Genomic DNA, 23,478 nt, shown 5'->3' with positions numbered 1-23,478 from the left:
TCTTTCAAGTGAATTCAGTTGACGACACTTATTTAGATGACTACACAAACTATAATATACAGCAACAATCATCAAAAACCAACGAAACAAACTAAACCTTAACTCAAAATTCACATACATGGACAGACAAGTCAGAAACTAAAACAAAGCAGAACATGAACGACAAATAGAATTTAGGAGGACAAAAGAAAAGGAAAAAATACCTCAGGGAAATGAAAATAAGACTGAAAAAGCTTGGACTTGGACCAGATCATTTAAGGGTCGAATGGACTTTAATCGAAGTGTTCTCAACTGAGAACACCTCGGCAAAAGTCTATTGGACCCTGATCCTGTTGCTGATTCGGACAGAACCCATAGATCTGAATCTTAGGGTTCTTGAGGTTCGATTTTAGGGGTTCGAGCCTCTTGGGTTAGATTTGAATGGAACCAAAGCCATTCGGGGGGTGAGGGAGGTCAGGAGGTGCTGTGGTGAGTTTGGGGTCAGTCGGTGTAGATCTGGTTTTCGCTCGAATCTTCGATCGAAGATTCGAGAAGCTACGGGGTGATTCGAGATGAACGATTAACAGATTCATGTTCAGGATGGTTGGGTGCATCGGGAGTGTTATTTTGGTGGTCATCGGAATCCGGTTGGCCGGGGTTACAGAGGGGAAACCTAAGGTTGCTTATGGTTTGAGAGGGGGGTCTGGGACGATGGTGAACAGTGGCTGAAGAGGGGGGTCTGGTTTGGGGCGTGGGGTAAGGGGTTAGGTTTATATATGGGGAGGGTGGTTCAATCCTGTCCGTTGGATTGATTACCATCGATGGCCAGGATTGGGGGAGTTTAAAAATACGGTACCGTTTGGTTAAGTAAGGGGTCGGTTTAAAATGGGAAGGGGTCGGGTCATGAGGGCCAATGAAGGCCATTGGATCAATGGAGATGAATGGCTCAGATTAACTGTCCCTGAAACGGCGTCGTGTCGACTTAGCAGGGGCTGCATTGGACCGTTTGATTGCCATGAATCAACGGCTCAGATTGAGGCGCTGATACGACGTCGTTTGGGACGTGTCCGGGCAGCCTGTGTTCGGACTGGATTTGTGTCCTGGTCTTGGGCCTATTTTTGTTTCATTTCTTGGCCCAAACCGATTTTCCCCACTCTTTTCTTTTGTTTTCTAATTTTAAAACTAAAATGAAAAAAATGAAATTAAAACAACCATTAATCTAACACTTTAACACAATTATCACACACACATTAAAATATTTAAATAGGTTAAATCACAACCTAAAAAATGCATATATATTTTTTGTGAATTTTCTTTTAATGACCGAATTACGGTTTAATTACCATGACATACATATTTGTATTTCGTTCTATAAGATTAAATGAAAAATGGACATAACCACAAATGACTATCAGCACATGTCACGTAAAATCGAAAAATTGTACAGCGAGGTCATTTGTCATTTATTTTTTGATTTCTTTTGGAGTGATTGTCCGTGAAGCAAAAATCGCGTGCTTACAGTGTGCATTCGATTTATCGATTCGATTTTGACCCTTATCTATAATTACTTATCGATTATCTATTTGTACATATACTTATCGTTATCGTTTCAATAAGGTTTCGATTTTTTCGATTTCGATTTATCGATTTGGAGCTTATCGAATCGGTTATCGATTACACCAATAAGAAAATTTGCGGGATTCCACAGAAAGTATATCGCTATAAACACGCCTAACTAATATGGACAAAAAGAAGCTAAAATAAGACGAACACCGTTTATAACATAAAAATATGCCAACAAGCATATGCAACAAAACTAAAGTAAGGGATCAAATGTATGTCACCAACACTCCAATGGTATAAAAAAACAAAATACATCATCATGGCCAATTCTGTTTTCCAGTAATTTGAACTTCATTTCCTTGATCTTTAAATATGATCATTCCTTAAATGTGGTAGAGGAAATAATAGGTTAGGGACTTAGGGTAAAGGAAAGGGTATTATAGAATAAGGGTAAAATAATTGTATTTTTAGTATATCTTACCGGTTTATCGATAAACCGATAACCGAAGAGGACAAAATCGAAATCGATAACTCGATAAGGAAAATTTCGAAATCGAAATCGATAAATCGATAAAAAATAATCGATTCGATTTATCGATAAACCGATTTGAATGAACACCCCTAGGTTCTTCAATCTAGTTCGTGTAGCTTTAGGGTCGCAGTCTTAAATCTCACAGGAATTGCTCACAAAATGCCTTGCTGTTTTGCTCTCAATTCGTGTTTAACTTAAGTATTTGTGTGTCACTTGTAAAAGAGAACACAACTGACATATATAGAGTTAGTAAATAAAGATTAACTAGAGTCTAATGTTTTACTCTTCCATGGTGGAAGAGTTCTAGTCAACTTCAACTTCTAACTCTTCCCTTATCTTGGATAGAGTTCTCTTCAAGTAAGGAGTCCTGCTTCTTATCAAATATGCAGCCTTTTCGTTCAAGAATTGTTAGAAATAACCACTTATACTTATCCCTTTCACGTGAATGTCTTTTATTTGATTATGTCTGTCACTTGTGAACACTGTCCATCGACATGCTTCATGCATGTGTTCCTTTGTACAATTCAGGTACCTAGTACAATTTGCTTCTAAGAAAGATGAAAGGTACAACTCAAAACTCTTCTACACTTTGAACTAGAAATAAAGAAAGACATATAAAACTCTTTGTGGAGCTGGTTCTTCAATCTGGTTCGTGTAACTTCAGGATCCCGCTCTTAAATCTCACAGGAATTGCGCATAAAATGCATTGCTATTTTGCTCTCAATTCGTGCTTAACTTCAGTATTTGTGTGTTACCTGTAAAAGAGAACACAACTGATATATATAGAGTTAGTAAATAAAGATTAACTAGAGTTCTAATATTTTACTCCTCCATGGTGGAAGAGTTCTAGTCAACTTCAACTTCTAACTCTTCCCTTATCTTGAATAGAGTTCTCTTCAAGTAAGGAGTCATACTCCTTATCATATGCAACCTTTTTGTTCAGGTTCATGCATGTGTTCCTTTGTTAATCATCAAAACCAAAACCACTCAGGTCAACAACATCACTAAAAATGCTGCATTTCATGAAAGAACGAAACATGTGGAGCTTGACTGCCATTTTGTGTGCCAACAGTATCTTGTCGGCCTTATCCCTCTCTCTCCCATGTCCGATCTACCTCTCAGCTAGAAGATCTCTTCACGAAATCTCTCCATGGGCCTTTACATCACAACCTTTTTGGCAAGTTGGGTGTTTTTTCATCCCCCTCCAACTTGAGGAGGGGTGTTGGTGTTGGTGATGATAACGATGGTTTCGATGATATGAACAAGAATAGGTGACACAGTTGAGTTAAAGTGTAGTGGCTACGTTTGGTTATGTCTAAGAGAAGAGGTTTACATTTTGGCATATAGACTAGGCTTTGACAACTTGGGCTCTAAAATGGACTGATATAGGGATGAACATTTGGGCCTTACTGAAGGGAATTAAAGGCCACATTCTAGAAGCTTTCAGAAACAACTATTTTATACCCTATAAATATTTCTTTATTCTATGTAATAAATCCAAATAGTAGTTATACACTAGCTATTAGAACAGAGCCACATGGCATAGTTAGTTATAGAATAGATTTCATTTTTTTTGTATAAAAGGTAGAGTTGTACAAAGCATATTCACATCAATATATACGAATGAAAATTCTCTAAATCTTCTCAATTCTTCAAGATTCAGGACATCCTTAAAATCAAGAGAAATTTTCATAAAGCACTATATTTTAGTAGTAATTAGCCATCTATAGATATCATTTGCTATATTACGGATTATAGATACTTTTTATGTGATTATAAGATGTATTTGATGTATTTAAGCTATTGTATTCATGAATACAGTAGCAAAAATAGGCATGAATCAGGGAAGTCCAACTAATCAGTTGTTGTATTCGAGTGTATTCAACTGTATTCATGGAGTGAAACATGAGATTACAGCTGGATAGATTATTGTATTTGACTGTATTCACGGCGTGAAATAGGGGATTACACTGTTTTTAAAACGGAAAGTGGATCAATTAACATAATAGACTCCTAATATAACTCAACAAACTCAAATATAACACACAAATTTTGTATTTTCAATTATAAAAAAGATTCTCAACCGAAAAATACCCCAAAAACATAGTAATCTTCAGAGAAATTATATAATACATCTCAATACATAAATTATATTAATTAAAAAAAAATTTTTTGAATGCATTCATGGCATATAGCGAGACAGTGAATACAATGAAATACATAGAATACAGCGGGATACATTGAAATACAATGAGAAAAAAAAGACCATGAATACAATGAAATACATGGAATATAACGAGATACATTGAATTATAATGGAAAAAAAAGACAATGAAATACATGAAAATACATTGAAATGGTATCTATAAGAACTAGTTAGACAACTGGTTAGAAAGATCACGACCACCGTAGAAACAATAAGAACCCCAAGCGTATCACGTTCAGAAAACTGCCGACCGAATAAAACCAAAGGTGGATCCGACGGACGAAAAAGGTAGAGGAAAAGCCAAGCAGCAAGGAGACCGGCGAGAAGAAAAAGGGAAAATGGGTTTGTGATTGGGGAAAAGGCGAGAACAATGGTGATGAGGGAAAGGTAATTGGTACGGAAATAGGAATAGTTTTTGCGGATACGGAGGGTAGCATCAGAAACGGATTCGGGTTTGGAGAAGGCCGAGCAATCAACGAGTTCCGACCACGGATGGCGATTTGAAAGACCACCTTGGATAGAATATAATGGGATGTATCAAAGTAGAGGAAAAAAAAGTGTAACTGATTAGCGTATTCAGTGGCTTAGGGCTAGGAGATAATTAAAATTAAATATTTTGTTATAAACCTTAAAAAATATCTATAAAATATAATTTTTTTAAATGGTATTTATTTAAAATAAATAAGATGTTAACCTTTGCTATAGAAAGTAAAAATTCCTAAAATCAAGTTTGGCTGAACCCGGTTTTATTAAACAGACTGAATCATTTTGTCAATTAGTAAAGAAAAATTTAGAGGCTCTTTCAACTCTCCAATTCAAAAACAAAGTCAATTCAACTTTCAATGACAATGTCAAATCCTATTTTAGCACATGATTAGTTGGAGCGCAGAGTCAGTAGCGGAGACAAGATTTGAAACTAATAATGTTTGGGATTTTAGTTTTTTTATTAAATTAATCGGTTCTAAATTAATAATTTGCACATATTTAATGAATTTGGACAAATAAAATGGTTTGGATGAAAGTTACTAAGTTCGACCGAACTCGTAACCGACATGCTAGCTCCACCTCTGAGTGGAGTGACTGCGCTATATTTAGGTTAAGGTTATCTAACTAGCCTCAATATACTGCTAACGATTTCAACTATCCAAAAGTGTCAGACTTGATTTTACGATATTTTACCCACCAAATTCTTTTGCCTTAAAACTTTTATCCCATGACTACTATACAAATCAAAATACATACAAGTATTTCATTTAAATTTGTAGTGTACATTTTTTAGTTTAACATATACAGCTGATCAATGGACTCAAAAATTCATTGCAGATTTTCTTCTGCTAAGGTAACGAGCGTGCCTTGACGAACTCTTGTTATGATCATTACCTGATCCATCATTAAGTCCAGTTGCAACAACATTTGGATCTTTTTCTTCCTTGAGTTGATAATTTAGCAGTGTATCAAGACCATCATCTATCTTGGAATTGGGGGTGTTGTTTTGACTGCTTGCTAGCTCTGTGTAATTTAAGCTCAGCTCAGTCACTTCTGACAATGATTTCGTTAGCAGAGGCCTTTGGCGTTTCAAGAACAAGCAAACGACAGCACAATCATCGACCTTGGCACACGGGTACTTGTATTTCCAGGCTCGAACTGCATGATGCACCACCAGTCTTGCTGCAATAGATCGCTTCCTTGCTGTTGCTACTATACGAATCACTTCATCGTTGCTTAAAACATCCCACAACTATATATTAAAAAAAGAAGATGTGCATTAGCTGCCTTATTAAGTCTATGAGTCGCTTAAGGTCCTACATATATATAGTGACTGACCCCTTGCTTTCGACTTGGACTATGTATATGATTGTATATGTGCATGCAGTGCCAGAGCCACCATTTGCCAAGGAAAGTCAACTGACGCCCCTTTACCAGGAAACTACACTGTGTATATAAGTCATTCTTTTTTCATTTTATGTATCTATATATTGAGTCCCCTTAGCTTCTTCATATGCTTACTTCTTTATATTTTGACTCCTCTTAGTGAAATTCATGACTCGGCCATTGTGTGCATACACATATATATTAGATAGCGATCACTCTGGACCTAAGACTCTTAAGTCATGGATCCGCCTCTAGTCCTATAGTGTTGGCCAAAATGTTTTAGGGGGAGCTTTTCATTAGATGTTGAAGTCTAACTCCAAGTTTGGCATACTACACAACCAGTAGCGGAAAAGATACAGGTGTAGATAATTAAAAAAAACTTATATGCATATATATTACATGTCGACTTCCCTTAATTTTTTCCATATATTTACTTTTGTATATTTTAACACTTCTTAATGAGAATCCTGGCTCAACCACTGTAGGCAACAATGTAGTAATAGTTTGATCAATAAGCTACACAAAAACATGTACTTATTATCACAAATTTTAGAGACATAAAAAGATAGCATTGTTCTTTTTTGTAAGTTATAGCCAAAAAACTTGGAATAAGTGAATAAGTAAGAAGTTTGAATTCTGATATAGCTTACCCCATCTGAAGCCAAGACGATGAATTCATCTTTCTCAGTAAGCTTTCTATAATAAACTTCAGGGACAGAGATAAGGCCGAAATCTTTCAAGCAAAAATCTCCGAAAGCTCTAGCCATGGCTAGGCCAGGGCAATCTTGATCCGGCATCCACACCCTATATACACTTGGCTCTTCCTCCATCGCCATTACTCTTCCTTCACAACTTCTTATTCTCTCATATTCAGCTGATGAAATCGACAGCACAATATGTTAACAAAGTGAAGTCAATCCAATAAAACTAACATATGTAAACACTTTCGCAAGCAGTGACAGAATAAAGATTGTTAATACCATCAGATTAAGATGACATGTAACAACAGGTAACTATCTATAGTAACTATAATTTGATACACTAAAATGCAGTGAATAAACTGTTATAACCGACGATTATAATACATTGATAGCGTCAAAAAAACACCTACCTGGGAGGTTAGGTTTCAAGTCCACTGTGAGTTGTTCAGAAACGAGCTCATTTTTGTCGTCCCTGGTGCAAATAATAGCGCGAGAATCTCCTAAATTTCCAACTATCAAATGTTCTCCCTGAAAAATTCAACAATTAGAGCCACCTCAAAATACACCCAAAAAAAACAGGAGAAAAAACTGATCATCTCAACAAATTTTGGTTCTTTCAAGTATGTTTTTTTACCTGTTTAACTAGAGTTACTGCTGTCGTGCCACTGCAGTAACTTTCAATAGAACCATCACCTTCAAGTTCTTCATCCATTTCTTTAAAAGACTTGAGAAATTTATCTCTCCATGCAACAAAGTATGGGTTGTCAGCTTCACTATCATCCTTTTCGACATCCCATCTAATACTGTTGGTACTGATCTCATTATTATATGATGAAATTTTGGAAGGTAAGAAATCTCTAACATAGCGCGCCACCTTGTGGCCGGAGGGTCCATGTCCATCAAAAACACCACAGAAGAACATACCTTTCTGTCCACCAAAGTTCTGTATAATAGTATGTAATCATTTAAAATATCAATCCTCTGCCTCCATTTTCAGATAATAAATTATACTGTAAGCTCTAGAATAGAAAAATAAAACTACTATCCCTATGGAAGTTGAAAGTCATGAGAATTCAAGATGAATGTCAGCAGGGTCAGGACTGGATTGGAGACAAAGGGATCCAGAAAATGTGAAAACATCACAGCTACCAGAGTCGGAGTCGGGATTTGAAGCTTATCAGTTCAAGATTCTAGTCTTTTTGAGTTACTAGGTTCTAATTTAACATTCAGAGATATTCAATAGATTTCGACAAATACTCAAAACTGCTGGTCTCGGCCGAACACATAAATCTAACACTAGCTCCACCCCTAACAGCTACGAGTTATCCATGACCTAAAACATATTTTAAACCCCCTGACCACAACGAAGGAAATTTTCATTGTATTAATGGGATTCAACTATCAATATGCATAAAAAAGTTGATGGCCTAAGCCTCAACATAATTTTTTGATAACGGGATTCAATTGACCACCCTTGGGCCAATATGGCTCGGAAACATTAGTATGAATTAAAATGAATTATTTGAATGAATTTAGAGATTATTAATGACAATATACATAATACCCTGCCTTTGAATTGTGAAATATATCTAACTTGTATTGTTCAAATGATTTACAACAACAACAACAATCTCAGTGTAATCCCACAAAAAAGGGGTATGAGGAGTAGTGTGTAAACAAATCTTAGAGGCTGTTTCCGAAAAAATGATTTAGAAGAGGAAAAAAAGGAAAAAATAGAGGAGAAAATTTGTATCTTTTAGGGAATCATTTTTGAATGGAATATAGGATGATGAAGAAAGAGGGCACCCTAATAATCCAAAAGAAATGAAAAGAAGAATACCTCCCAAACAGTCATGGCATCTTGATTGATCCCCTTTTTACCTTGTTGACTATACATTGATACAAATTTAGAAAATCCACATAATCTGACATTGGCACCCAAATCTCCTCTTCCTACTATGCTTTGATAATCATCTTCAATCTCTTTCTGCTCCCCATTATTTTCCTCATAATAATTATGATGATTATGATTATGATTGTGATTATGATGTTTGCCTTCAAAATTTTGCCCCCTTTGACAGGTACAACATGCACCCATCTCTAATTAATTTGCCTTAATTAATTCAGCCCCCTTTGAGATTAGATGGAGATCAAAGCCATTATCACATGTAATTAAACAAGATTCTGCAACAAAAAAACCTGATTTAGTTTGGACAGAATTGTGGATATGGAGTATATGTCTGATTCCTTAATTAAATAGGGAAATCAGAAAAAAAGAAGAGGAAGGTGATGAGCAAATCATGAATGTTGTCTCATAAGAGAACATTCATGATTTGTAGAGGAAAAAAAATGAAACATGTAGTAGTATAGAGAGAATATTATTAGCGTAAAAAAATAGACCTCATTTTTACCCATGCAAAGGTCATAATTCTTTTTTGTTACACCAATATGGCCAGTCAATTTGACTCTTACTTGCCATTTCAGCCCTTGATTTTCTTTTGTCTTTTTCCTTTTACATAATAATTAATATTATAGAGTAAGAAAAACCCAATTTTACATAAGGAAATGGGTGAACATAATCTCTTTTGGCCTAAAGTTTTTGTTATCTTAATTTTTATGATTTGGCGTCCCTAATTAATCTTCTAGACATATTTGTAGTACTTCTAGAACTAGACCTTGACATCATTCCAGTAACTTTTGCCCTTTTATTATTACTCTTATCAGTAACATACATATCAGCAATAACTCTTTTCGAACGACGAAATAAGCTAACAACGAGAAAAAAAATGCAATAATAATTCTCGCTATGTGTTTATTAAGCGATAATTTAAGTCACGAACTTAGATTTCCTATATAAGCTATTTTATATAGGAAACCAAGTTTGTAACTTAAGTTGTCGCTTAATAAAAACATATTCCTTGCGTTTCAATTTAGATGAGGTAATTTGATTCGGCACGGAATTTAAGAAAAAGAAAAGAAGATTTTTGAAACTTGTAATATTAAAAGTTTAAGGGATAAAAGTTTTGTGGGCCCATGATATTTATGTGATTATACAAAATTCTCATTAAGGGTAAAATAAATTTGGAAAACTACCATCTATTTCCATTTATAAGTAGCTCATTACAAAAACTGGCCAATTCCTAAAATATTACCTCCTTCGTTTCATATTATATCAGGTAGTTTGACTCGGCACGGAGTTTAAGAAAAAAGAAGAAGACTTTTGAAACTTGTGGTCTTAAAAGCTTAAGGGGTAAAAAGTTTGTGGGGTCATGACATTTGTGTAGCTATAAAAACTTCTCATTAAGGGTAAATGGGTAAAATGAAAGAGTTTAAAGTTGAATTATTTTCAAATTTAGAAATGTGTCATTTGTTTTAGAAGAGAATAAAAAGAAAAGTACCTCATTTAATATGAAATGGAGGGAGTACTAATATAATATTACTAATATTAACCAATTAGCTATTTGTAGCCAAAAAATATCAAATTTTTGCTTTTTTTTGAGTGGATGCTATTAGAATAGATTGGGTATATCTTAAGGAGTTTTGAATCTCAGTTTTGGGATGATTTGGTGAAGTTTTGAGGTGGTTTGAATTAAAAATTCGAAGTAAAAACTGAATATGAAAAAAAATATATATATGTGTATCATTTGTGTATCACATATGTATCATGTTTGTATCAATTGTGTATCACATGTATATCCATGTATACATGTGTTTGAGATACATATGTGATACATGTTTGATACATGTGTCGCAGAAGAATTTTTTGAACTCGATTTAATTACGAATTTTGATACAAAACCAGTCCAAATCACCTCCAATCTTCCTCAGATTTTGTATATTGACTTATCTATATGTTTTCAATGAATTTCAACTATACTCATTAAAAAAGAATTCCTTTTTTGTTTAGATTTTTGGAATATTGTATTTTATTTTATTTTTGTATTTCATCACCTTATTTGCTAGCTCATCCATGAAATTTCCTTTCCGTCTTACATCTAGTGTTGCTAATCACGCTTAAAATATATGGAAGATGATTTTTGCATGTGATTCTTTGAGAGAAAGAGCCTTATTATTTGGTTTTTTAATTTTTATATATGTTTGGCTAGTTTTGGTAAGTCTATGACTAATTACTAGAGGTTGGTAAGTTGAAACTTATTTGGGACATTTGTCTAAGTTTCCCAATAAATTTTCAATTGTATAATATGCTACTATTTTTTGAACGAACTTAGGGGTCGTTTGGTAGGGTGCATAAGAATAATGTTGAATATGGTGTATTAGTAATGCTGGTATTAGTTATACTTGCATTAGTTATGCTAGTATTAGTTATGCTGACATATTTCTTATCCATTATTTGGTTTGATGTATTAAAGTATTGCACAATTTCTAAAAGAATTATTTGTTTACAAAAATGCCCTCAAATCTAGTCCACACTCTAACTTTTTAAAAGAAATATATGTTGAGAAATATTTTTATATGAAAAAGTTTTAAAAAAAATTATTTTATTTGTCTACCTATGTTGTAAAATAAAATTAAATATTTATTTATAAGAAAAGAAAATATGCTAAGTATTTATTTATTTACTAGGGATATAATTTTATTTCTCACTATTTGGATTATTTTGAACTTGCATTAATATATTAACTAGTATATTTTAATAAAACATAAATTTTGAAGGACAATTTTGTCTTTAACTAAGCTGATGCATGCATTAAAATCCATTGCATTGCTAATACCATTATTTTCTATGCATTAGTTATGCATAGGATAATACCAAATAGGATGTATAACTAATGTCTGCATAACTAATGCATAGATTCAAAATATCTACCAAACAATGTATTATTAATACACAAAGCTAATGCATGCATTAATTTATCTAATGCATCCTACCAAACGACCCCTAATAGAGAAAGTATGTCATCTAAATTGAAACAGTCTAATTTCAATTGGACGGATCTCGATTAGATGACCTGGAATCTGAGTTGACTCAGCAGGGTCCACTCATACAAACCCGATCTATCTGGAAACTGGGTCTACAGTGTAAAGCGGCATCAACCGAAGTTCCTTACGAATATTGACACGAAAGCTTTTAACAGCTCAGCCAATCAGATATGAGTTTCACCTTCCTCCGGTCTTAGTGATCTTTTGGTTTTTTTATGGTCTAAGATATTTTTTTTTATATTTTAAGAATGAATTAATTATTTTTTTTTATATTTCTCTTGGAGTAAATAGTGTTGGAGTATGTGTTACAAGTGTTCATGTGAAGAGATAGTAAAGGTTAATAAGGTCAATTTTATTGCTAAAATATTAAAAGGTTAATTTCTTAATTTGTGTGAAAATAGTCAAAAAATCACTTATTGTGGACCAGTGAGAGTATCATTTAATTTGTTGTCCATAATAATCATCTTGTTTAATTTTTGGACTGTTAATATGAAAACCATATTTAGCAATAATACATACATGACCTCCTAAACTTATCCGATCCTTTTATTTTGACATATGAACTAAGACTAGTAACTATTAAACACTTATACCAATCAACATTTATATTTATTAAACACTTTTACTAACACGACATGTAGCGTGTAATTCAGTAAGAAATGGCGCGTGAAGAGTTCAAAAGATAATATATAACTGTAACAAGTAGGAGTAATATTTAACCGATATATATGTTTTTCAGTGTATAATCTACGCATATTTTTTATGTACATAAAAGGCAGTTTGATGGATTAAGTTTTCATTATATGCGGGATTCGATGAAGAATCGGAACTCAAGAATTTATTATTTGCAGTCTTAACCTGCATTTCTATAAGATACTGTTTCCATGGCTCAAACCCACGACCTCCCGTTGACATGACAACAACTTTACGCTTGTGCATATTTTCGGTGTACATAACTCCATATAATTTACTATAGCAGAAAAACATTCTTTTTCTCATCCCGAACCAATTTTAAAATGAGGACAAAACTGAGTTGTCAAATACAGCAAAGAAAACAGTAGTCCTAGTTTGTAGTCTCTGCAATGTTCTCATCCTTTAAGCCACCCTCAGCCTTCTCTTCTTTCCCCTTCTTCTTTCTTCTACTTATAATAACTTCCCAATCCCCAAACTATCAATAATACTTGACCTTCCCCAATTTTACTGTTTTATTAGCCTATTAACGGCCTTGTTTTTTGAGTAGAAAATGGCGGATGAAAACGTTCATAAGGTGATAGATGGTTTGCCAGCACCTGCTACACCTCCGGCAGCCGGAGATGGAGAGAGCCAAGCACCGGGAATCGGCGCCGGAGTGTCCAACATCGTCAGAAGGTGGAAAAGAGAAGATTTGGTGAAGAGGGGTTCTTTAGTTTTGCATGGTTTTGGCTTGGTTTTTTCATTGATTGCTTTCATTGTCATGGCTAGCAATACTCATGGTGATTGGAAAGATTTTGATCGATATGAAGAATACAGGTATACACTTCATTTGGACCATAATCGTGATTTTTTTTTTCTTCTTTGAATTAAAAAAGGTATAGGCAATATCAATTTGTTTTGACTAAGTTTTAGTTATGTTACTATGTTAATTTATTTTAGATCCTATATGTTTTAGGAATCTTTTAGTTCAGTTGGAGGTTTATATGAAAGTAGAAAAAGTCAAAATACAGAAACAAACACTTAAAAGTTCGTCTCAACTATTAGTCTCACGCTCCAATTTACCAATTTACCAAGTGACCATATAGACACCTCAACTTGACACAAATATGTCTCGTGGACCTATTCCGCTAACATGGCCAAAATGTTTGACCTTCACGTATCTTTGGGCGCGTGAAGGCTCTTAAAGTTACATTTTTTTCTTATTCTTTTGTGTGGACCCCAATTTCTTCATCCGTAATCAAGCCATAACCAGCACCAGCCATCTGCCACCATCGGCACCACCACTTTGGCAACCGACTTTCCTATCTGGCTATCTCCATCATTTTAAGTGTATGTTTCTGTATGGGTGTCCACGAGATATATTTGTGTTAAGTTGAGATGTCTATATGGTCACTTGGTAAGTTGGACAGTTGCGGTCAACTTAAATGTTTGTTTCTGTATTTTGCCTTGAAAAAATATATAGAAATTTTCAGATATTTTTCATTTTTATATTTAATTATATATATTGCATAATATTGGATGAAATGAGTTTGGGAGATGTAGTAGTAATTTCTAATCTTGGAAATTAAATTGGATTTTTGGGATGTGGTTATAACAGGTATGTGTTGGCTATTGCAATTCTGTCCACATTATATACAGGATTGCAAGTTCTGAGACAAATTCATGAACTTTCAACTGGCAAGGAATCATTTTCACGGCAGAAATTAGCTTTGCTAAGCTTCATTAGTGATCAGGTTAGTAATTTTCTATATTTACATGAAACAATTAAATTCAATAAACTTGAAAAAGGAAGAGTAATTCTTGATTGAATTTTGATCTAAAATTTTATGGGAATTGCAGGTAGTAGCATACTTGTTATTATCAGCTGCATCATCTGCTGTGCCATTGACAAATAGGATGAGAGAAAATAGTGACAACATATTCACAGATTCTTCAGTAGCAGCAATTAGTATGGAGTTCTTGGCATTCTTTGCTTTGGCAGTGTCAGCTCTGATTTCTGGATATAAGCTCTCAAATAAATCCTACATCTGATGAGATCATAAAGATATTCTGAGTCTGATTATTCTGCCTATGTACAGGGGCGGCTGTAGAGTTCCATCACCGGTTCATCTGAACCTCAATATTTCCTGTTTGCTGAACCTGTATGTTAAAATTCAGAGTGTAAATTGATCTGTACATATGTATCAAAGCTGCAGAGAGGTTATTCCTTCTCCACATCTCATAATATTTGTTAAACTTACTCCATTTACATATCGTTTGGTCTTGCATTGAGATATAGATTAATTTTTCTTTTGGAAATTAAAATTATAACTAGATAGAAATTTCATTTAGATTGTTGACAGAAAATTGCCGTGAGAGAAAATTACTTCTGACCCTATAATAGAATGTAAATCAGCGAAAATGGAATGAGGGAACATTTATTTAGTTTCTCAATTCTTTTTGTTCTTCACCGGTGTCCGCTAGTTGCTGTGTGGCCCGACTAATTCGAATTTGCGCTAGAAGGTCTCACTATAGATGGTAAAACGCTCTCTACCAAAGGCTATTCCATTCCCAGGAGTTGAAACCAAGACATTAGTAAAGCGCTCTCTTCCAAAGGAGACTCCATTCGCAGAACTTGAACCTGAGATATCTGATTAAGGATGAAGAGGTACATCGGTCGGGTTGTCAACGATTACGACCATTCAAAGGCATCTTTCCTCAATTCTTCCATAACATAAGAGGGCGGGCTTGCGCACAAGCCGAATGACATAGGTGCACAAGAGTACTTCGCGCCACAACCATCTCCTTTTTATAGGTTCTTCGGAGCAATGCATGCTGCTTGCCGCTTCATCTGGGTGCATAGTTTAGCTAGAAAGTTGTGAGACTACACTTTCTGCTGTTCTTTTTTTCCAGAAAACCGAGTGACGTTTTAAGGCAAGAGAAAAGCTTCTTGTAGTAATTTTTTTTAAAAAAAAATTAAGTAGAAAGTAATAAACGATTCACAAAGCAGTCATCGAAACATGGTTTTCTCAATCTGTTCAATCCATCTATTTGTGACAAAATTGATCTAATGCCAGGTAGGGCAATGCTGAATGGCAAATTACTTTCCCTCTTCTTTGGAATTTACAGAGTATTTAAAGAGTACATATGAACAAGTTGCAGACGCGAAACCGGAAAAACAGGCACCAGAAATAATGCACCTAATGCCAGATAAAGTGCTAACAGATGAACAAATGACCTGACTAGAAAGCTTTGGGACGACGATCCATTCGTCACAGGCCACCAGCATAAATGGCTCAAACGGTTGACTTTAATCTTCATCTAAATTATCCAGCTGAATTTTCCAGCATATTGGATCTACTTCAGCCTGTGTTTAACCAATAGGATTAAGAAACAAGATATTTTCATTATTACAACAATGATAATTAAAGCAAAAACGTGTTTTAGATCAAACAATTCGGAGCTATTGTCATCTTTAGCTAAACTATGCAATTCTAATTGATTCACGCTACAATGTATTTCTGACGAACACAGAAGTGGCATGACATACTTTTCAGGGGAAATGGAAAGGGTTAGAATCATATGAGAAAAGTACCTGAAATGGTTTCTCTCTCCATTGGAACACACAACCTCGGGCTTCTAAATGTTGAAGAAGAGGTTGTGGTAGCAAAGGTTTAAATGATGTCTGCAGTTTAACTTTAGTAAGTCCGCCGCAAGCCAAAAGTGCAGCTCCTAGTCCACCGGGAGACAAACCTTTCAGGTGTAGGATTGTAATGTTCTGCAGACTGCTGATGCTGGCAAGAGACAACAGCCCTACGTCCGTCACTGAAGTGTACGATAGATTTATCTGTGTATGTGACGGATGACCAGCTATTATTAGATGCCAATGCTTCACTCCGTCGAACATTACATTCAATGAAAGAGAAACTGTAGTTACCTGTTTGAGGTTAAGCGAGAAGTGAGCAAGTGGAATCATTCCAGCATCATCAATGTTGCGGCAGTTTTTGATGTCTAGCTTGGTAAGTTGCTTACATCCCACAGCAACAGCGGCAAGACCAAAAGATGTGACAAAAGGACAACTTCTACTTTCGAGTGTATTCAACTTTGAACACTTGGATAAAGATACGAACGAGCCATCAGTAATACGATTGCAATAGGCAATATTGATCATTTCAAGGCCAACACAACCGCGAGCAACTGCTAACATTCCCAAGTCGGATATTCCAGCTGATCTGTCAAGAAGAATAATTAATCCAGCAATCAGCACACTTTATCTCTCGAATGTCATAGCGTAGAGTTAGAGTTTCCCAGTCTATCACCAAAAAAAAAAGGTCAAAGAAATTGCACAAGATATGAAGCACTGTGAAATATACACCTGTATAAATCAAGCTCCTTAAGATTTGAGCAGCACATGCCAATGTGAGTAACTCCCTGATCAGTTATATTCAGGCAGATCCCCAGCTTTAGGCTGGAAAGACGGGCACACTTGGAAATGGACTTCAAGCCTGCACATGTAGGAGAGCATAAGATACAAAAAGGTGGAAGTTTTGAAATTACGACAAAAGCCTGAAACCTTTAGGGCAAAGGGGCGACCTTCATCGTCAACTTCGTTGTCCGTAAGGTCAAGCTCTTCAAGGTACTGGCAACGCTGTCCAATTAGAACAAAAGCTTCTCTCGGGACTAGAGTACAAGACTCCATCCTGAGAGAAGTAAGGGAGGCACAGGAATTTGTTATATGGGAAATGGATACGTGAGTTATCTTGCGGCAACAAGTAATGTCAAGCTTCCTTAAGTCTTTGTGCTTTGTTACGAGGGAGCAGAGACCTTCATCCGTCACCCCCAAGCATTTACTTAAGCTCAGTTCCCTTAGTGAAACACACCAATTTCCAATAGCTTGCAGTCCAGAGCATGTAACTTGGCAACCATCTAGTTTGACGGACCGCAACCTGGAAAGCTTCTGCAAGCTATCCGCGACAGCTGATGTTACCTGAAATACCAATAATTGTAAATCAGCAATCGAATTAAAACTCATACTACTGAAAGATGCTTAAGTCAGTTAAGCCTTACAGGAGAACCATATGCTAAGATAAGTCGCTGCAGACATTCGGCACTGCTAGTGAGAGATGACAAACCCACGTGACTAACATTCTGACAGCTTGACATATCAAGTGCCTGAAAAAAGCCAACATACATGTAGTGATATTAGTCAACAGTGACTTTGAATGAAAAGTAGCAATAACTTGTAAATGGGGAGCAAAAACAAAAACAGATAATGATGTGCAAGGGAACACTTTAATTTCATAATAGGCCACTTCTTTGGGACATCTGACAATCAGGTAGAATTCTGAGCTGCCTATACTCCAGGTTACCTCAATTATTAACTATCTCAGAGAACTTATAGTAGTGTTGGCATAGTGAGACTCCAAGTATTATTTTCTGTTATTGATAATTGTGATGTCCGGGCCGGCTTATGCGAACCTCGACTAATTCCACGAGAACGAGATACCTGCTACCTCCCACCAGTAACAAGTACCAGGTAAGTCTGTCCTCCAAGCTTGGACAGATGGAAGTCACCTAGTCTTTTCGCCTCTGCTGGGATTTGAACCTGAGACTTCATGTAACACCCCAGGCTTTAGACATAGTCCTACATCGGCAAAACACAAGAGGGATGTTGGGTATATAAGTTAACAAGCCTTAGACCCTAGTGACGCGTTTTAAACCCGTGAGGGCCTAGGCCCAGAGCGGACAATATCACTAGCGGGTTGGGCTGTTACAGATGGTATCAGAGCCACTCTTGTGTCAGCCATGCCGATGTAGGTCAGAGTTCAACTGAGTTTAGGCAAATCCGGGTTAGGCGGGGCAAACCTCAGTGCTGAGTCTAGGCAAATCCCATGCGGTGGGGCAAACCTCAGTGCTGAGTTTAGGCAAATCCCATGCGGTGGGACAAACCTTAGCGAGGACGTTGAGTCCATAAGAGGGAGTGTATGTAACACCTCAGGCTTTAGACATAGTCACACATCGGCAAAACACAAGAGGGATGCTGGGTATATAAGTTAACAAGCCTTAGACCCTAGTGACGCATTTTAAACCCGTGAGGGCCTAGGCCCAGAGCGCAAAATATTACTAGCGGGCTGGGCTGTTACACTTCATGGTTCCTAACCCACTTCATTGACCTCTAGGCCACACCCTTGAGTTCCGTGAGACTCCAATTATTAACTAGGCAATTAAGAAAAGTAGCCATATACTTTGTACATGTGAAAGAAAGGGTGCTTGAAGCTAGGATTATATCACAATTCACAAATTGTAGTCCACACAATAACAATATCCCTTTATTTTTTTCTATTTTCTGAAGAAAGAAGAATATGAGAACCAAAGTCTTCAAGAGTACACACCTTTAGTGACTTGCAGCCTTGCTTGAGGGATGCAAGGCTGTCATCATCAATCCCATAGCAACCTTCTAGAACCAAATCTTCAAGATATTGCAGTTTCGAGATTGACGATAAGCATTCATTAGTGATCTGCATCATAAGAAGATTAACATATTATTGTACAATACTCAGATAGAGCCCGCAGAAAGGGGGGGAAAACATAGCAAAACCGGAAAAAAAAAGGGGGAAGAAAGAAAAGAAGATAGGATCTCATAACAAGACATTGAAAAAGATGACATATAACAACTTCATAAATAAAGGAAGCCACCAGAACGTTGTTACATCTGGAATTTAACTTCAGAACCAAAGTCGTAGTAAACTGGTAAGTAAAAAAGAGACTTTGAAATCACGTCAACAAGAACTTTCTCATAGTAATTAATGGTCACCAATGTAACTGAGGCCAGTAGAGTAGACCAGACAAATTCAGCTACTTTACTAGGTCTTATACTAATACTTAAGCAGCGTGCACATATGAGAGAATCTGCGTAGATGCTCTACAGCAATAAAACCTGCAATAATTTCAAGTCATCCAGGAGTACAATAAGATAACATTCAATTATTCATCCAAAAAGGTATAGGATTGTAGAGTTACGCGTGTTCAAGAGGATTCAATAGCTGGACTCTGCAATGTAGCTTCTCTTTGGCAAACTTCAGGCCAGAAGCATGCTAAAAGGCGCATCTCCTCAGTGGAGAAAACGCAATACAAAGGATACACTTGTCTAAGACAGGTTGAATATTAGCAAATGTGTAATAATGTTAGATAATTTTTTGACGGATGTCCTTTCCCTTCTAATTCAAAAGAATCAGCATTGAGTTTGATGAATTAGTGACACGTAAGCACTTGTTGACCACTGCAAACTCATTACGTTCCTTATGGAGGATAGAGAACAAAAATATGCTTATGAAGTTTTAAGAAAGAAGATTGTTATAGAATGAACTTAGTCACATTTGATGTGATGTGCGCAGATAGCATAGTTATAAGCATTAATAGCAGATGTATAGGATTTCCCTTTTTGATTCTTTCCATAGTTAGAACCCTATGTACATGTATTTATAGCTGTTACCTCTTGGAATAATATACAAGTTCTTCCATTCAATTACAAAGATTAAATATAGCAGTCTCTTAGACCATGTTAACGATATAACAAACTAACATTCCCAAAACAATCTTCACTTACGCTACATTTGTTATACGACACACATATGCATATTAGGCATCAAGGATACATAAGAATTCAAATAAACCAATTCCATAACCATTTTGAAAGTATGTCAATTAATCTGATAAGCAATTAATATGTTAACTAGCTTGGTAAAATTATGACAATGAGAAATGAAACAGTTCTCGAAATCCTCAAGTAAAGTGACAAGTCACATGATAATCATTGATTGCGACATGAAGATACACATAGAATTCACCAGCTTCAGGTCCTGAATAAATATTGTCAACTGAACAACCAACCAATCAACAGCATACTCATAGCATGACAATGAGTTTAAATGAACTACTCCCTCTGTTCCAAAAAGAATGACACTATTTCCTTATTAGTTAGCAGGTTCAAAATGAATGGAACCTTTCTAAATTTGGAAAAGATTTAACTTGAACCTCCCATTTACCCTTCGTGACAAGCTTTTATAGCTATAGAAATGTTACGGCATGTTTAAGTCCACAAGTTTCAGAATTCTCATAGTCCACAAGTTTCAGAATTCTCATAGCCACACAACTATTATCGCATATTTAAGATCACGAGTTTCAAAAGTCTTTCTTTCTTTGTTAAGCTTCATGTCCAATCAAATTACGTCATATAAATTAATCCGAGGGAGTATATTAGACAGACAAACAAGCTTACTGTGAAAGCATAAAACAGAAACAAGTTGGACTAAACTCAAAAGGGGAAACACAAAAAGATAACAACCCAAACAAACTCACCATCCAAAAGAATATACAACACAAAAGAACAATCTCAAAATCAAAATAAAGGGAAGAAAAGATCCATTACCGGCAGGTAAGAAAGATCCAAACAACGAATCTCCTTACACTTAACAGCAATTAAACCCACACCTAAATCACCAACACCCAAACACCATCTCAGGCTAAGCAACCTCAGCTTCCTGCAGCCTACAGCAATACAACCAAGTCCAATATCTGTTATAGACTTACACCTCACCAACCACAACTTCTCCAAGTTCTTTGCCTCAGCTAATGCAGCAGCACCCACATCCTTCAACTCTGTTGCATTTGACAAATCAATTTCAACCAAATTCCCACAGTTCAACACCAAATTAGACAACCCCACATGGGTAAAAAACTTAGACCTTGAAAGATTAATTGACCTCAACATTTCCCTACAAAAACTAGCTATAAGTGTAAGTGAACTGTCTGTTATTCTAGGACAAAGGGAAAGATCAAGATGGTTAACTTGTGGGTATCTGCTAAGAATCTTTGTTAAGTGTTCTGACCTAAGGGGTTTCAAGGTTTTCCTATGGTGAGATTCAATAGCATAAAAAGACTTGCAAACAAGAGAAAATGATTTTTTGTCAATTGGGTTGTCATTAAGATAATCAAGAATTGAAAAGACAATTTCTTCAGAAAGAAGATCAAAGTGGTTGTTGAAATTCGATTCTGAATTTGGTTTTTGCTTCTTCATTTTTCCCAAGATTGAAACTTTAGGGATCATTTTGAGCTAAAGATTGGAGCTTTATGGTTTTCTATACAAGTTGACACAGAGCTTTTGTTTTGTAGCTCAGATTTGGTTTTCAAAAAAAAAAAAAAAAATACTATGTGTTGAGAAATTTGGAAGAATAAGAAGAGGGTATGTGGGATTTTAGGGGAAAATTTGAAGGTGGGGATATAAATTTTGTATGTGAATTTGATGACCGAAAAAGTTGGAAAATTAGAAGCAACCGTTAACAGAAAAACACTGGCCTAGTTTGAGCAGTTCAGAACCAAGTGAAGATGAAGAATGTCTCAATTTACTTTTTTATCCTTCTTGGACTTCTCCATATTCTTGAAAAGACCAATGTACCCTCTTAGCTTTGAGACTTCATGTATAATAATACCTATCCTAGATGATGCATGTGTTGCAATACTATTAAGAATGTGTTTGTTTTTCCAAAACAAACCTAACTTGGTAAAAATATTTCTCATTTGCATTAAAATTTTGAGAAGCTAAATCATAAGTGAAAAATGGAAATGTTCTATTTATGTCAAAACTAAATGTAAGGGAATAAATAAAGATGAGAAAACGCAAAAAATAGTGAGAGCCTCTCTCATATTCGTATACGAAATAGACTTTTCCATAGCTTCCTTGTGAGTAAAAAAGTAAAATTGCTATGTTTTAATGGTAATTTAGAAAGTTTACTAGGAAAATTAACTTGATTCTTCTACACTTGGTAGTAAAAAAGCCTAATTGCTAATTTTTAATGGTAATTTAGAAAGTTTACTAGGGAAATTAACTTGATTCTGCTACTATTGGTATACTTATAGCATGTTTTGCCAAATTTCTTTTTGTCTAAAAGTGTTTTTATTACCAAAGGGCTACTGTATTTTCTAAAGTTTAGGTGTTTGATCATTCTTCTAGAAGGAAATTTTTTTTTTTTAGTAGAAGCAGTTGTTGATAAGCGAAAAAAAAGTAGTTACTTTCCAAAAACACTTTCTTAAAAAATATTTTTGAGAAAATATACACTTTTTAAAAACTTGTCCAAACACTAATTGATGCTCAAAATATTTTTCAAATTAATTAGCCAAATACAAACTGCTATATTTTTCAAATTAATTAGCCAAACACAAACTGTTTCTCACTAAAAGTACTTTTTTGAATAACATTTTCAGAAAAAATAATTTTTAAATTAAGTGGATTTTGGAAACTCTGCCAACCAGATTAGAAAAGAGCAGCTCGGTGCACTAAGCTCTTACTATGTGCGGGGTCTGGGGAAGTGTCGAACCCTATATTTCTGCAAAAGGTTATTTTTACGGCTGGAACCTGTGACCTCCTAATCACATAATAACAACTGTACCAATTACGCTAAGGCTCTTCTCAACGACCAACCAAACTACTAAAAAAATGTTTGTATAGTACTTGTATAAAAAAAGGGGTAGAATGGTCAAATAAGGAGGAAGGGAGAATGCCGTACGGGAAAGGACAGAAAAGGATGGTAGCAACGGGGGATGTTGACGAAGGCGCAATGAAGTCATTTTCTTCTGGAAATGGAATTGGGCCCAAACCCAAATACACAAAACAGGTCATTACGTAGACCATTTCATTCGGTGGAGAAAATATGTGAGGAAGGACACATTCAAGTGCAAACGGACGGTACGATTATCCTTTTTTTCATTGATTTTTTCAACACTTCTGTCCCCACACAAAGAATAAAAGATAACCTTTCATGTGTTGCAAGAGCTTTTTATTATTATATTCCCGTATGTTTTTTAGTCTCTTCTAAAAACAAATAATAATTTTAAATTTAAAAGAAAACATTGATATCAAAATAGTTTTTCTATCTCACAAGGAAAGGTAAGGTTGTGCACAAGCTATTCTCAACATATTCTATTTGTAAAATTATACTGGATATGTTATTATTGAT

General features: G+C 35.4%; 3 protein-coding genes across 4 annotated transcripts; 1 reads left to right on the top strand and 2 right to left on the bottom strand.

Moving 5' to 3' along the window:
• Positions 1–5,507: 5,507 nt before the first annotated feature.
• LOC107798167 (putative protein phosphatase 2C 65) lies at positions 5,508–9,083 on the bottom strand. Its single transcript, XM_016621135.2, has 5 exons — positions 8,694–9,083; positions 7,488–7,796; positions 7,264–7,381; positions 6,803–7,026; positions 5,508–6,018 (listed from the first exon to the last, which is right to left on the bottom strand). Exons 1-5 carry the CDS (start codon positions 8,949–8,951, stop codon positions 5,587–5,589), a joined length of 1,341 nt encoding a protein of 446 aa, XP_016476621.2. The 5' UTR covers positions 8,952–9,083; the 3' UTR covers positions 5,508–5,586.
• Positions 9,084–12,876: 3,793 nt separating this feature from the next.
• On the top strand, positions 12,877–14,737 carry LOC107798168 (CASP-like protein 4B1). Its single transcript, XM_016621136.2, has 3 exons — positions 12,877–13,303; positions 14,085–14,220; positions 14,327–14,737. The coding sequence occupies exons 1-3, from the start codon at positions 13,038–13,040 to the stop codon at positions 14,516–14,518; spliced, it is 594 nt and encodes a 197-aa protein (XP_016476622.1). The 5' UTR covers positions 12,877–13,037; the 3' UTR covers positions 14,519–14,737.
• On the bottom strand, positions 14,176–21,846 carry LOC107802971 (F-box/LRR-repeat protein 3). Of its 2 annotated transcripts, XR_012709916.1 has the most exons (9): positions 20,895–21,846; positions 18,859–18,984; positions 17,534–17,638; positions 17,060–17,453; positions 16,842–16,971; positions 16,404–16,698; positions 16,062–16,313; positions 15,705–15,833; positions 14,176–14,626 (listed from the first exon to the last, which is right to left on the bottom strand). XR_012709916.1 is itself a non-coding variant. In XM_075254191.1 (8 exons), exons 1-8 carry the CDS (start codon positions 21,570–21,572, stop codon positions 15,777–15,779), a joined length of 2,037 nt encoding a protein of 678 aa, XP_075110292.1. In that variant the 5' UTR covers positions 21,573–21,846; the 3' UTR covers positions 15,455–15,776. The 2 variants fall into 2 exon arrangements, 1 of the variants encoding a protein (XP_075110292.1); XM_075254191.1 differs by lacking the exon at positions 14,176–14,626 and having other exon boundaries at positions 15,455–15,833.
• Positions 21,847–23,478: the final 1,632 nt, after the last annotated feature.

This window comes from Nicotiana tabacum, chromosome 5 (assembly GCF_000715075.1).
Source record: "Nicotiana tabacum cultivar K326 chromosome 5, ASM71507v2, whole genome shotgun sequence".
NCBI lineage: Eukaryota > Viridiplantae > Streptophyta > Magnoliopsida > Solanales > Solanaceae > Nicotiana > Nicotiana tabacum.
This window is presented reverse-complemented; position numbering and strand designations above follow the sequence as displayed.

What these genes read in the sequence shown, in the direction of transcription:
- LOC107798168 (XM_016621136.2), top strand. Translation starts at nt 13,038, where the DNA reads ATGGCGGATGAAAACGTTCATAAGGTGATAGATGGTTTGCCAGCACCT. An exon ending in GATCGATATGAAGAATACAG is followed by an intron (nt 13,304 to 14,084) that starts GTATACACTTCA and finishes TGGTTATAACAG; the next exon opens with GTATGTGTTGGCTATTGCAA. An exon ending in TAAGCTTCATTAGTGATCAG is followed by an intron (nt 14,221 to 14,326) that starts GTTAGTAATTTT and finishes TGGGAATTGCAG; the next exon opens with GTAGTAGCATACTTGTTATT.
- LOC107802971 (XM_075254191.1), bottom strand. Translation starts at nt 21,572, where the DNA reads ATGATCCCTAAAGTTTCAATCTTGGGAAAAATGAAGAAGCAAAAACCA. An exon ending in CAACGAAGTTGACGATGAAG is followed by an intron (nt 16,972 to 17,059) that starts GTCGCCCCTTTG and finishes CTACATGTGCAG; the next exon opens with GCTTGAAGTCCATTTCCAAG. An exon ending in AAGGAGCTTGATTTATACAG is followed by an intron (nt 16,699 to 16,841) that starts GTGTATATTTCA and finishes TCTTCTTGACAG; the next exon opens with ATCAGCTGGAATATCCGACT.
- LOC107798167 (XM_016621135.2), bottom strand. Translation starts at nt 8,951, where the DNA reads ATGGGTGCATGTTGTACCTGTCAAAGGGGGCAAAATTTTGAAGGCAAA. An exon ending in CAGTAACTCTAGTTAAACAG is followed by an intron (nt 7,382 to 7,487) that starts GTAAAAAAACAT and finishes TGAATTTTTCAG; the next exon opens with GGAGAACATTTGATAGTTGG. An exon ending in TCGTCTTGGCTTCAGATGGG is followed by an intron (nt 6,019 to 6,802) that starts GTAAGCTATATC and finishes TTTAATATATAG; the next exon opens with TTGTGGGATGTTTTAAGCAA.